At 35.6% G+C, this 15,650-nt stretch overlaps 1 protein-coding gene across 9 annotated transcripts in view; it reads right to left on the bottom strand.

The window, feature by feature from the left end:
• Window positions 1-813: 813 nt before the first annotated feature.
• LOC18436738 (fatty acid amide hydrolase) overlaps window positions 814-15,650 on the bottom strand; it is a 41,277-nt gene continuing 26,440 nt past the window's right edge. For all 9 annotated transcript variants that reach the window (XR_016043957.1, XR_016043956.1, XR_016043955.1 and 6 more), the window contains 5 exons: window positions 10,741-10,809; window positions 5,629-5,693; window positions 5,391-5,452; window positions 5,192-5,287; window positions 814-1,032 (listed from right to left, as the gene is read on the bottom strand). Coding sequence is in view for 6 of the 9 variants with exons in the window: in XM_088851398.1 (XP_088707524.1) it covers window positions 973-1,032; window positions 5,192-5,287; window positions 5,391-5,452; window positions 5,629-5,693; window positions 10,741-10,809 (352 nt within the window). In the remaining 3 variants the exon portion in view is untranslated. The remainder of the gene's footprint in view (window positions 1,033-5,191; window positions 5,288-5,390; window positions 5,453-5,628; window positions 5,694-10,740; window positions 10,810-15,650) is intronic.

Here is a 15,650-nt window from a genome sequence, read left to right as displayed (position 1 = left end):
TAATCGAACGGCTGCAATTGTTCACACCACAATGTCATGCTAAAAACTGTTTTATTTCTCTTTTTTTTTTTCTATAAAACATTTTTTGATGAAATTTTGGGCGGCCCATCAAAAAATTAGAACGAACCTGGAAAAAATAAAAAAAAATTTTATGTAAAAATAAAAAAATACTTTAATTAAAAATAAATGACCAAAATACCCCTACAACTTTCAAGGGTATTGTGGTAATTTTTTATCATAGATTTTTTTTTTTAGGGGCATTTTGGTCATTTATTTTTTTTAACAGCTCACAATGCCTTCAGAATGTAACTCCCAAATCTATTGAAAAAAGCGGGTAGGGGCATGTCTTCCCCACTGAATTACCCCTCCCCCCCCCCAAAAAATAATATTAATCAATACTACGAAATACAGCAAATGGCACTTATAGAACTCCCCACATAATGATCGAAATTAGTCTCTAAGACAAGGAAAATTCTTAAACTACTTTGGTAAACCAACTTCCCATGCATTCAAATCCTAATGCATGCAAATCTCCCATGTGTTAAAACCCAGCAACCTTGATTTAGAGACTCACCGCTCATTGACTTTTTGCGACTATGTTGGAAATATGTCCTTGTTGGAACCCATCAAGTAATAAACATTGTGACTACTTGTCCACATGTGAACTCCACACCATTCTAATCTACTCTCCACTTTAGAAAAAAAAAAAAATCCAAAGGGAGCTCTTAACAACCATGACAATTCCAACATCTCCAACTTAACAAATAATGCGATTCCAGACACCTCTCTGGTTCAAATTAAAAAATATGAAAATTGGTCCAACCAGATCCTTGATATGATTTAAATCATTTAGTATCTTCACAAGTTTCTTTGGAAATATCTTTTAGATGATGTGCAATTCATGCGAAAGCCACTAACAAACATGAAAATAAATTACCCAATATATCATTAAAGTCCAAAATTGCCTGTGGTTCACTTTGAAAGGAGATTGTAGAACACTCTTGGTTTCTGATAGCTTCCACTATAGAGACCCTGGAACCAATACAACATCATTTAGGTGAAAACAACAATGTGGCATAAAGAAAAATTTTCTTAATAATCAAAGGGAATCAGTTATGGAATGTAATTGAATTTGAAGATTTGACATCTAAAAGCCTTAATCTCAAATATAATCAAACATCTTAAAATAATAGAATTTGGGGAAGTTATAAAAAGGTCCTGGTTTATATTTAAAATTCAGAAATAATCTTATATATTTCATATTCCACACTCACGTCCCACTTTTTTAGAGCATAAAGTGTATTTAAATTGCATTTCTTGTTTTATGTATTGGATTAGGCTCAAATTTGGTATATTTGTACTTCTCACCATCACAAACCTATAAAAAATACTTAAAAGATTCAAAGATAATAAATAACCAAAATACCCCTACAATATTCAGAGATATTTTAATAACTTTATTTATTTTAAATTAATTCTAAAACATTTTTTATAGTTGGGTACACTAATCAATAAGATTGATGAAGTAGCAATCAATGCAAAAATAGCCATTTGGAAAGCAATAGTCATGGTTGTAATCCTCCAAGCTACCAACAAATGAACTATACCATTTGATCCCCATCGGTTGAACTTGTACTAAAATAAATTGGATCATGAGGGGATTTAACCATGAATCCGTTGACTCTTTAGAACTCATTACTACATTATTTGAGAAGTATGGACATACCAAATTTGAACGTAATCCAATGTTTAGATAAAGGATAAAATTAAGATACATTTATGCCCTCAGAAAATGGGCCTTGAGTGTAAAACATGAAATATAAGGGACTATTTTTAAATTTCAAAAATAAAAGAGGATTTTTAGGAAAACTTTCCTAGAATTTGAAAAAGTTGAAAATGCACATGAATGATGATTTGGGAGATTTTTAAGAGATATTTAGCTCAGCATCGCAAGGAAAGTTCAAATGCACAAAATTCTTCATGCAATCTGGATTCAACTTGTAGTGAGCGTCGTACTTCGTACCAATAAGATCTAAATATTTAAATCTTGAATTATAATATCTGTGCATCATAACAGTCGGGTGAGTTTATAGTTTCCTTTTGGTGAGTTTATGGTTTCGTTTTTCGTATTTCAAGCAATTTCTTGGTAGTTCCACTATAAAAGCTAAACAAAATTCTGATATCTACTTTTAGTTCCCGGTCAAATATTATTTCTTCTCTCATCACCAAACCATCCAAGTCATTATTTTATCTCAATCTCTAAATGTGGTCTCCATGCTCATGGCAAGCATTCCTGAAGGCTTTTACCTTTGCTTTCACTGAATTGTACAAATTTTATTTAGAACTCTGCCATGTGGAGACACACAGACACACACACACATAATTTCTGCATAAAGAGCATTCGTAGATGTGGCAATGGGCCAGGTGGCATAGCCTAGCCCAATCCATCCAAACTAGGGCCTCAGCCATAAGAATGTGGCCCGAGGGCTGTGCCAGGGCCACTCTAGTTTGGCCTGGCCTGGCGCTTTTCTCTTATTTTTTCTGTAGGTTTCAATTATTTGACTCATGGGGCTAGGCCCGGGCCTAGCCCAACCCTATGGGAACTAGGCCCTGGCAGCCCTAACCATTTCATTGTTTGCATAACCATTGTTTTAGCAATTCATCCAAAGTGAGTCGAGGTTAGGGACCTGACCATTGTTTAAAGTAGTAATGAGTGTTTTCCAGAAAAGGCAAAGCTGAGGCCTAAAGGCAGGCTTCAAGTGTTGGACAAGTAGAGCTCAAGGGGAAGGCCAGTGGGCACAAGCACTGGACAGAAAAATTCTTCCCCAGCAGCTTGTTACGCCACTCAGTTGTCATTTGTTGGCCATATTTAGAACCAGTCTCTTCTTTAAGCCATATCTCCCTACTTTGGTATCAAAATTGGGTGATTTCAGGTTTGATGAAAATCTCTTTTAGTAACTTAAGCTTGGGAGGATGAACTATTCATTTTAGCCATGAAAGGATGATGGAAGACTCCTATCAACACTATCACTTAGACATTGTGGAAGTAGACAAATTGGCTCCCTAGGGTACGTGAGCCCATGACAAGAAGGGCTCATGAAAGAACTTGGGAGGTTAAAGAAAGGAGGGTCTTGGATGTTTGGCATAGGGCTTTAAAAGATGGGTGTCTACAGGGTTTCTTCTTTTTAAAGTAGACTAAGAAAAAGGAAAAAGAGACTAGAGGGTATAAAATAGACAAGGAAAATGGGAAGAGAGACTAGGAGAAGGAAAAAGGAAAAAGATAAAATTAAAATACAGAGGGAAAAAGGAAAAAGAGACTGGTAGATATAAAACAAGAGAAGGTAGATTGCACATGAATTCCTTAGGACCCAGAGTTGTCCCCGAGTGACACAAGCAGGAGCATGGCCAGTGATGTGATCATGGGTTTGCCTATGGTAGACCATTAAGGAGAACATTTATATATAACAAACAAATGTCATGAGGACTGTGACCCCGCATCTTTTGTTTCCAAACAAGAAAAAAACACACACACAAAAAAAAACATATGGGCCATTTGCCCTCCCCCCACCTCCCCCTCTTCTTTCTCTTACTTAAACCTTGCTCTATCTCTCTCTGTCTCACACACACACACACAAAAAAAACAAACAAACACATGGGCCATTTGCCCTAATTTGACAAAACAGAAAAATGAAGACAAATAAAAGAAACTCAACTTGTTTTGAACAGGTGTTTTGCAATACCAAAGTTAATCTTTATGTTTTATATTAAGTATAAATTAACTCAAAAATAGGTAGGTTTACTCAAAAGTAGTCTTTAGTAGTGGCAAATTTGAGAATATACAAGTTTATTAATTGTGTATTAGATACTAGTCACGGAGCATCATTGACATGTTCTTTTACACAACTGGTAGCTTATAACATATTAGGAAGGAATTCCGAAACTAATTCACTTAGAGAAATTGATTTTACATGACACAAGTTCTCATATTTTTGCAACAAATATCAGCATAGTGAATTTTTTTCAAGAGAATATATATTTCATGAAAGAATGCATGTTTTTTAGCTTGTTATGCACTATAACATAATTGAAATGTATATATGGGGTGAAATTTATCTGAATTGCATACTTAAGGTTATCACATTAATCATATACATGGAATCTTGATAAGGATTTCATAATGTTATATGCACATTGTAATGCATAGTTGGTTTTATGAACGTAGAAGTTGCTCCACATGTATGATCTTACACCAGGACCTCCATGAGGATAAGGCATTATGGGCTTTGGAATGCATATCCTATAGTTTTTCTAGGTTCTTTTCATACATATTCCTTCCATAAAACTTTCAGGGCTTTGCTGGTATATCACTGCGGTCCCGAAATCGAGGACATAACAAGAAGCAGACTAGCAATATATATCTGAGAATGGTAATCTTAAGTTTCATTTCCGAGGTTTCCAGAGTTTAAACCAAAGCATTTTAGAAGGACACTAAATGACAAGGAAGTCCGGAATTCCCGATCAAGTTCTCTTGGATCATGTATGAATTTTGTGTATGGAATATATGAATGGTGTCACTAATTTGTTTTGAATATTATAAAATAACGAAGCACCATGTCGTTACAGGGTGCAGTGAGCCTCCTGGACCTTGTAGGACACTTTATTTCTATCGTTAATGGAAAATACATTGTTCGGGTCAATGTAAATCCAGTAAGTATATTGATAAATGCACCACTCGGAAAATATCAATTAACCACCTAGAAGACACTCATGTGAACAGGTTATTTAGTGGAGGAAATAGAAGAAAAATAGTTGCCAAAAGCATGCATGGTATCTAAGAGGAAGGCATAGGGGCTCAAAACTTTTGATTCAAATTTCAGGGAGAAAAAGTAGAAGCATGGTATATAAGCAAAAGCATTGAAGAAATCATAGACCACAGTCCCAGTGGTATAAAGTATAACAGACACTATAATTAATCAATATAGTTAAGCTACTAGAATAGAGGTGATATATAGATTAATAGTGAAATAACTCTCAAAAGCAAACACCAACTACTAGATATAGGAATCTAGTAAGTGAACAGACATGGATGGGTGATATGTGGATTAAAATAGTGAAATAATATTCTGCTCTATTATGATGACCAGGAAAAACAATTTCTTGAAGAAGAAACCGTTCTCACTTGGATATGTACCTGCATTGCATAAGCAAGATGGAGTAGTGTTGCTTCCGACCAAGGCCTCCCAATAAATTGAAGGCCGATTGGCATTCCTTGCTTATCATATCCAATCTGTTTCATGAATAATATAAAGCATATGTAAGGGACAAAAAAAAAGAGTTAGAGCTTTATAGATCAAACCACCCAATTGATAATACAATCGATAGATGCCTACCGGAACAGTAATCGCAGGTAATCCAAGAAAATTCCCTGCTATCTGGTACCTAATGAGCGCAGCTAAAATTGATGATACTACAATCAGCTTGGTGGAGAGGCAACATCTAACTATATATAAAGAAATAACTAGAAGTACGTTCAAGGGAATAATTAAGAGATTGCAATTTGAAATCCCATGCTCTTTGTTTGATGGTATGATTGAAGGCCATAAAAGTGTCAGATCAGGTGCTGCATACCTCCATTTATATAGTCAAGTTCCCCATACTTCAAGGCATCATTACGAATAGGGTATGCAGTTACCCTGTTAAATGCAAATGCTATCAGAATGAAACTACAGTTCAAGGCAACTACATTTCAAACTGATTAACTATGTAGTGAACGATATGCCTTCATTTTGTAGTGCACATCACTTGAATTTGTGATGCTAAATAATATACATTGAGAATACATCCAGGCACTTGACTCCAAAAGCATAAGCCCCTCTTTCTGCTACCAATATAAGTTCAATTCTTAGTATAACATTAAATGAAATCATTTCCTGAAATATATAAAAGAAGCATTGTGGATAGTGGTGACCAAAAAGATACACAGGAAGTGAAGATCTAACACCCCTATACTCCAGTGTATCAGATAGTCATCAGGAAATGGATTCCCTCAAACAGTAACATCATTACCCAAAAGTAGCAAGTCATGAGCGAGGAAAGTGCATTCCCATAGGAAGGAAGGTCAATTGGTAAATTCTATTATTTATCCATTACAAAAAGAAACTCGAAAGATGTCATGAAAACCTGACCAATGACCAAACAAAGGTGCTATTTATTGAAATAAATGAACACAAAAGAAAACATGTATGCGCACATACCCCTTTCACAACTTGCAAAGGATATGTTTTGACATAGTGAATAAAAAACTGGTGACGAAGTTAATGAGTGTGAATGTGTGATTTAAATCATGACTTCAAAAGCTTTTTCTCTGTTTTTTTTTTTTTCTCTTTGTAAATCATAAATGCTTCCTATACTAAAGAGAGAACCAAAATACAAGACAAAAGAAACTAAATGAAATCGTCCATACTAACAGGAAAGAAGACATTCGTCATATCCTAAAGGATCAACCATAATTTGGATTAGTCTTAAATTTATGTAAGATTTTCTACAGCAGATAATGGTCAGCAGATGTAATGTTCTCCAGGTCAGTAATGTTGTGAAACAACCTCATCTGCTGATATAGAAATGCTACAACTATGTACTGAAGATCATAACAAATGCACTAATGATAAAGTGAGAAAACAATCTTACACTTAAAAGAATGGATATTAGCCCACGGGCTGACGGCTACAGTATCAGCCAATGGCTCAGATTCAATATGGGCAGATCTGACGGTTACAACCTCATTTTGTATTTGAATTCTCTTTTTTTTTTTTTTTTGCAAATCAAAATCACTTAAAATTTTAGTCACTCATTCTTCTCATCTAGGCGCACCTAATAAAAATATGTAAAAAAATAATTCGTAAAATATAAATTGATCAAAATACCTTCAAAATGTTTCAGGGGTATTTTGGTCAATTTATATTTTACGAATTATTTTTTATTAGATTCTCCAATTTTTGAAGAATAAACACTCAAAATCTCAAGTGATTTGGATTTGTATAAAAAAAATGAAAATTCAAATACGAAATGAGGCCGTGACCATTGAATTGGGGCCCAAATTGAATATCGACCGTTGGCTGACACTGTAGCTGTCAGCCTACAGGTTGACAGGATCCTTTCCCATATATATATATATATATATATATATGGAAGGATTAGCCCACTAGCTCATATGAACATATGAGCCCAACGGCCCATATTCAATCTGGGTCGATCTGACGATCACAAATGTCCGGTAGTGTTTGAATTTTATTTATTTTTCTACAAATCCAAATCACTTAAAATTTTAGGTGTGTGTTTATCAAAAATAGGTGAATCTTCTAAAAATATCAAATAAATATTTTACATGAAATAAATTGACCCAAAATCCCCCCAAAAATTTTTGGGGTGTATTTTGATCATTTTGTTTTCTCGAATAATTTTTTTTATATTTTTATTAGGTACGCCTTGATGAGAAGAACACACACCTAAAATTTCAAGTGATTTGGATTTGTAGAAAAATAAATAAAATTCAAGCACTACCGGACATCCGTGATAGTCAGATCGGCCCAAATTCAATCTGGGCCGTTGGGCTCATATCTTCATATAAGCTAGTGGGCTAATCTCAGCTTTTTCCTACATATATATGGGAAAAGTTTCTATAATTCTCCTACAGCATAGAAGAACTATCCTCCCCCTACCATCCAGCCATCCAATTTTGATCAAAAGAGCCACTCACCGTTGATCTTAGACCAGACGTCTTAAAGTATTTTATTTTTAGTTTTTTTTATACAAATTGTATGAATATGAAATTTCGTACGTGCCATCTTCTCATTGGGGCGCACCTATAAAAAATATTAAAAATAATTTTTCCATAAAATATAATGACCAAAATACCCCTTGAAACTTTCAGGGGTATTTTGATCATTTTAATTTATTGAAAATATTTTTTTCGCTAGTGCGAGTTTAATAGAGGATTGGACATCCAAAATTTGGTCTCAAAATAGTTTATAGAAAAAAATTAAAAATAAAATAGTGTATAGACGTGACATTGTGATTGGGGCATATATATATATATATATGGAAAACACTACGCAACGCCTATAGGCGAAAATGAACAGTGATTTCGCCTACCCCCATCACCGTCCAAAGTTCATCGTGCGGTCACGATTGTCCGGTAGTGTTACATTTTTTATTTTTTTCTGCAAATCGGAATGACCTGAAATTTGGAGCATGTATTCATCAAAAATAAGAGAATCTTCAAAATTTTAAACAAATATTTTACATGAAAAAAATTGACCAAAATACCCCCGAAAATTTTTGGGGGTATTTTGGTCAATTTATTTTTCACGGATAATTTTTTTTATATTTTTATTAGATGCGCCTTAGTAAGATGTACAGACCCTGCAAATTTCAAGCCATTTCGATTTGTAGACCAAAAAATGAAAAATAAAACACTACCGGACAATCGTGACCGCACGATGAAATTTGGACGGTGATGAGGGTAGCGAAATCACTATTCATTTTTGCCTATAGGCGTTGGAAAGAATTTTCCTATATATATATATATATATATATATATATATATGTATGTGTGTGTGTGTGTGTGTGTGTGATTGTGTGTGTGTGTGTATGTGTGTGTGTGTGTGCGCGCCTGCGCGGGCATGAAAGTCTGAGGTCAGCCCGCTAATTAACAGCTACAGTAAACATCCAGTGGCCCAGTTTGAATCTAGGGCAATTTAATGGTCACGATTGCATTTCGTATTCGAATTTTAATTTTTTTTACAAATTCAAATCACTTGAAATATGGAGCATCTATTCTTAAAAAATAGGTGAATCTAATAAAAATATCAAAAAAATAATTCACAAAAAGTAAATAGACCAAAATACCACTGAAACATTCAGCGGTATTTTGATCAATTTAGTTTTTATGAATAATTTGCTTAACATTTTTAGTGATGAGACGAGTGGACATCCCAAATTTTATATGACTTGGATTTGTATAAAAATGATCAAAATTAAAATACGAAATGCATTTGTGACTATTCGATTGGCCCAGATTCAATCTGAGTCGTTGGGTTACACACTTCCATCAGCCCATGGGCTGACAATATCTTTTCCCTATATGTACATATTGTCTCTCTCACACATTGTGTCCAATATCAATGAGGGAGAGCATATCAAGAAGCTGATGGTGCATGGGAAGTTAAATTGATTCTAAATTAGTTTGGGGAAAGATGAAAAATAGTAATAAGAAGAGGTGCATGGGAAGTTAAATGAGGTGTGAAAAATATTAGCTCAGGAGAAACAAAAGATGTTGGCCCTACATTTATCCTAGGAAATAGACTTCAAATGGCCCTCAACAACATGTTATTTGGTCTTCTGGAAAATGAGATACACACAAACAAGAAATGGGACAACTGTGTGTGCGACAACAAATCCTCAATTAGAATCAGGAAGCAATCAAGAGAAGAGGCTTGTCCAAGACAGTTTTAGAAAGTTGGTCTTCATAGGCAATCCCAACGTGTAGATTGAATTGAACACGTTTGTTGGCTGCCAGATGACAACATTAAAGATCAAAGATAACCTGATGTTCACTTTGAATAGCATGTGCAATATCTGGACAAATAGTGTTCGGATATATAGGAATTCCAACCAGCTGTTGGTGACGTGTATGATCTAGAACATTATCTATCATATGAATTTTATACATGATGATCATTCCAGAGGAATAACACACAATCTTGCTATTGAGGAGTTATCAGTGCATGTGTGCAATATCTGGACAAATAGTGTTCGGATATATAGGAATTCCAACCAGCTGTTGGTGACGTGTATGATCTAGAACATTATCTATCATATGACTTTTATACATGATGATCATTCCAGAGGAATAACACACAATCTTGCTATCGAGGAGTTATCAGTGCATGAGGAGATTCTAGTTGTGCAACCAAGGAGAAGAATGGGAGAGAGAGGTGAGAGGGCATGAGAAAAGATAGGGACTAGTCAAGAGTAAGAGAGGTATGGTTTTGTCAAGAGATACAAAAGGGAAGGATTTGGGGTGTGCCTGCTTAGGAGCACACATGGGGCGCTTTGTCTTTGTGTGTGTGTGTGAGAGAGAGAGAGAGAGAGAGAGAGAGAGAGATTTTCAAAACAGGGCAATATGAATCAGAGCAAAGAGAATGCAGCCAATGGTGCTTCTTTACCATTAGGAAAGGATGGCCAAAATTGTTTCCCTTAGAAGAGGATCCTAGTGTTGTGTCTCTATTACCATGAAAACACATAAAAGTCAAAAGAAAATGTTTCTATCTCCATATTTGGGTATATTTCAATCTCCAAATGAAGCTGTCCTATTTAATTCTTTATGAAATATCACTTTCTCTCGTACTCTCACTCCCACAGATTATTTCATGCAAACTAAGTTGTAGACTCTCCAAAAAGTGATGGACATCCCATTAACTAAATGAAATGAAGGAAACTACATAACAATCAAACACACTTGTAAGATCATAAAAGGAACTTTGAGTACAATAAGAAATCACAGAAATAAAACAAAGGAAACAACAAATTTAGCTTTTGCAATCTGTAAATATCAAAAGTAAATGTACAAGTAAATGCATACAAAACAACAAACTTAGCTCTTAGAAATCACCACATGACAAAATTACAAAGAAAGGCAGACTCTTGTAATATAATGACAGAAGCATGCATAGTATCTACCCTGTTGTAGGTGTGACGATAGCATCTGCAGTCTTAAAAATATTCATGTGATAGAACATTTGCCGATGCCTGAAATACATTGTACATTGACAACTTAGGCAGTCCAAAACAAAATATACATATCAAAGCAAAGGAAAATCAATTCCAAAACAACAATGTAGTGCTTGAGATAACAAAATTAAATTTCAAAAATTGTTATTTAGAGTTTGAGGAACTGTTCACAAGTACTGAACATCCCACATCATCCTTGTAATTATTCAGCATTCAGTATTCAACTCTAATACCATGTACATAATCAGAAAACAAGTTCATGGATAGTACAATACATGATGCACAATTCATCAGCAATGTTAGGATTTTAAGCCAATTTAAAGTTTTATAATGACTCTAACTTCTAACGTATCAGGAGAAAGTTGAAGTCTGATTTTGGCACCAAAACGGGCTCAGAGCATGATATCTGATGCTTCCCCAGTAATATCACCTATTTTCGGTTATTTTACAGGAATCTCTCATAAACACACTCAGGCAATCCTGCATCTCGAGAGTTTATTTGACCCAGGGGAAGAGCTCACATTATTTTTGAGCATTGGATGCCAATCAACCCTAACCTTCCATTAGACTCCCGAATAATTAATTGGAAAACTCTCTCTCTCTCTCTCTCTCTCTCTCTCTCTCTCAATATTCAAACCTGCATGCATGCATATGTATGGATATCATATAGGAAAGGTTGAATTGTAGAATGGCTGACGACAAACCACCATTCACATGTGCTTCCAACACCAAAATCAAAACTGAGATACCAGAATGTCAGCAGCATAATAAATTCCTTTTTAACTTGGCTTTTTGAAAGGGAAAGAGAAAACCATGATTCAACCATGTCCCTTTTGATCTTCCATAACAACTGAATGATTAGTTGACAGTTAAGTTCCTTGTCTTTTGCAATCAATCCATTTTTTACCTTGATTTTGTGTTCTTATATTGATCAAGATAAGGGTCAAGTCCTAGATTATGGAGAATTTTGTTACATATTAGATGGACATAAATCACTTTCTTAATTGATTATGAAGAAAACATCCACTCATACGTCCTCAAAAATATTTTCTGAAGCCAAATGCTTACTGATAATCCTACACCTGCCCTAAGGGGTAATGTTTATGAAAGACAGTCCAAGAGACATGCTTATTATGCTCAGTGGCAGCATAAAAAAACTCTAGCAAAGCATGTCCTACTTATAGCCATGGATGACACCCATGCACATGAGTATGAGCACATGAAGACTGCAAAGGACATTCATGAACGAATTGAGACCGATTATGCTTCTCCTTCTCTCACAAGGAAAACAATAGCTATGAACTAATATTCAGATTTGAAGATGAAGGAAGGAGGCAAATTAACTGAGCATATAGAGCAGTTCTAAGCTTTAGTACGCGAACTCAAGGCTGTGCAAGTTAAGTTGGATGAAAACACGCAAATCTGCCAGTTGCTGAATTTTATGCCGAGCTCATGGGAAGTTTCATTTCAGGCCTCATTGCAAGAGAGAGAATGCCAAAATTGGATGGGATCATCACCAAGCTAAAATCTGACGAAGAAAGAAGATTTTCTCACGATATTTTAGCTTTGAATGACTTTGTAAATCTGGTAAATCTTAAACCCAACTCTGGTTCATTCAAGAAGAAGAAGGCCAAGGGAAACCAATGAAAATAAAAAACGGAATAACAAGCCTAAGAAAAGGAAGGACTTAAAAAATACCCAGTGCTATAACTGCAACAAATTAGGCACATTACGAAGTATTGTAGTGCACCTAAGAATACGAATATCAAGAGTAATAGGGAGCATGCTTGTGTGCTCCTTGAAACCATTCTAGCGGACCCTAAAGTAGGGTCATAGTATTTTTGACAGATTCCACTACCCACGTGTCAAACACCAAGGACGGGTTTAGAATTTTAAGCATGCTGCCCCAAGGGATCAATTTATCTATATTGGGGGGAATCCATAGACTGAAATTCTGGGTATTAGAGATTTCATCCTTCAACTTGAAAACAGAAAAAGCTTGGTCCTAAAGCAAACTCTTTATGTTCTTGAGATGAGGAGGTTTCAATCGCTAGATTGGCTAAGGCAGGCTACTCCACCATTTTTACTTGTAATAAGGTGGAAAAGAAATATGGGAATGAATTGGTCATGAATGATCATCTTTTAGATGGTTTCTTTTCAGTTGCAATAAAAAATTCCATTTCTTATGTCTCATGTTATAAGGATAACAATGATGATGCGTATATATGACACATGAGACTAGGGCAGATAAATCCTAAAAAGATGGAGAGATTAAAGAGAGAGGGCCCATTAAATAATCTAAATGGAGACTTAACCAGAGTTTGTGAATCATTTGTTCAAGGAAAGCTGGTAAAGAAATTCTTTTCGAGAACTCAGAGAGCTATTGGCATATCAGAAGCTACCCATAATGACATTTGTGGACCTATGAATGTGGCCACTAAAGGCCGCAAGAGGTACTTTATCACTTTTATTGATGATCACTCCAGCTTTGGCCATGTCTATCTGTTAAGTGAAAAGTCTAAGGCCCTAAACTATTTCAAAGAGTATAAAGCCGTGGTAGAAACCCAAACAAACCAGAAAATTAAAGTCCTTAGATTTGATAGGGGTGGAAAATATACCTTAGGACAATTTAAAGGACTCTATACTAAGCTGACTATAAACATCAGTACAAAATGCAGTACACTCAGCAAAATGGGTTAGCTGAGAAATAAAATAGGACCTTGAGGGAGATGGTGAGGAGCATGATGTGAACTCACCCTAGATTTTTTGGCAGAAGCTGTTTTGACAACTAATTATGTCCTTAATCAGACTCCCACTAAGGTTGTTCCACTAACCCCTCACGAGATTTTCACTAGTCGTGCTTCGTCCCTTGATCACCTCAGAGTGTGGAGATGCTCTGCCCATGCCTTAATACCCCATTAAAATATGACACAATTAGATCCTAAATTGTTAAGTCCATCTTCTAGGACACCCACCACATGGTAAGGGATATTGTTTCTATAATCCTGCCACATGGGCTATCTTTGAAAGTAGGGGATGCCCATTTCCTTGAGGAAGAATTCCTCGAGGGTTGTGCTACTTAGAAACAAGCCGAGTTTTATGAGATAGAGACTGACATGAGTCAAGCCCTAGATCCCGAACCACCTCGTCTTAGGAGAAGTAACCGAATTAGATAAAAAACCAGAGTTTTCACCTATCTAGGAGAATATTATGAGAGAATTGAAGAAGAATCCCTACATGAACCCTGTTCCTACCAAGAAACCATAACCTGCCATGAAAAGGCACAATGCGAAGAAGCCATGATTGATGAACTTAACTCGATCAAATAAAACAGTGTTTGGGAACTAGTGAAACTACCTCCTGATAGAAAACCCATAGGCGGCAAGTGGATTTAGAAGAAGAAATTGAACTCAAAAGGGAATTTGGAGAAATACAAAGCCATATTAGTTGCTAAGGGGTTTACCCAGAAAGAAGGAACAGATTATGATGAGACGTTCTCCCCTGTAAAAAAATCTCCTCCATTAGAATCCTAATAGCTATAACAGTCCATTTAGACTTCAACTCCACCAGATAGATCTTAAAACTGTATTTCTGAATGGGAAGCTAGAAGAAGAAATATATATATATATGAAACAACCAGAGGGCTTCATAGAAAAAGGAAAGGAAAGCTTATTGTGTAAACTCAATAAGTCCCTTTATGACCTTAAATAAGCATCAAGGCAATGGTACATTAAGTTTCAAGAAACCTTAACATCTGCTAGTTTTTGTGCCTAAACAGATTATTGTATATATGTCAAGGTCAGTGGAAGTGACGTTGTTTTCATCTCTCTATATGTGGATGACATGTTAATTGCAAGTAGTTCAACGAGTCTTATATTGGAGACAAAAGCTTTCTTGTCACAACACTTCAACATGAAGGATCTTGGAGAAGCATTATATGTTTTGGGAATCAAGATTACCCAATGGCAAGTTTTTGTGCCTAACCAGATTATTTTATATAGTCAAGGTCAGTGGAAGTGACGTTTTCATCTCTTATGTGGATGCCATGTTATTGCCAGTAGTTCGATGAGTCTCGTATTGGAAACAAAAGTTTTCTTGTCACAACACTGCGACATGAAGGATCTTAAAGAAGCATCAAATGTTTTGGGAATCAAATTTACCAGAAAATAGAAAGGAGATAATTACTCAATTATCTCAAGGGACATTTTTTTTTTGTCGTTTTTGACAAGGTTACATAGGAATGGAACTTGAGACGTTGTGCTATAAAAACCCAGCCTCTACCGTCTTGACCCAAGCCTGATTCCTTTATCTTAAGAGACATATCACAAGAAAATTCTTGAAATATTTGAAATGGAAAATTGCCAACCCATATTAACCCACATTGATAACAAGACCAAGCTAAGGCTAGCCATGTGTCCCGCTACTCCAGAAGAAAAGGAAGCGATACAAAGAATTCTATACAAAAGTGCAGTTGGGTCACTATTGTATGCTATGTCTAGGACAAGATCGAATTTATCTTTTTGCCATGGGTTTGATTAGAAAGTTCAAGAGTAATCTAGGCATGGAGCATTGGAAGGCCATCAAAAGAGTATTGCGATATTTGAAGGGAACAGTTAATTACACACTCACTTATGGAGGAGGCTCGGATATACAAATACAAGAATATTCAGATGCGGACTATTAGGGCGATCTAGATAAGATAAAGTCCACATCTAGATATATCTTCACGCTTGCAGGTGGAGCTGTTTCTTGGTGCTCAAAGAAACATGATATTGTTGCACTCTCGACTATGGAGTCAGAGGATGTGGCATGTTGTCTTGTAGCTAAAGAAACAGTCCGGTTGAAGAAGTTCCTGAATC

Source organism: Amborella trichopoda, chromosome 11 (genome assembly GCF_054954075.1).
Source record: "Amborella trichopoda isolate Santa Cruz 75 chromosome 11, AtrichopodaSantaCruz75HAP2 v2.0, whole genome shotgun sequence".
In the NCBI taxonomy this organism is placed as follows: Eukaryota; Viridiplantae; Streptophyta; class Magnoliopsida; order Amborellales; family Amborellaceae; genus Amborella; species Amborella trichopoda.
The sequence above is the reverse complement of the archived record's forward strand: the minus strand, read 5'-3'. Positions and strand labels throughout refer to the sequence as shown.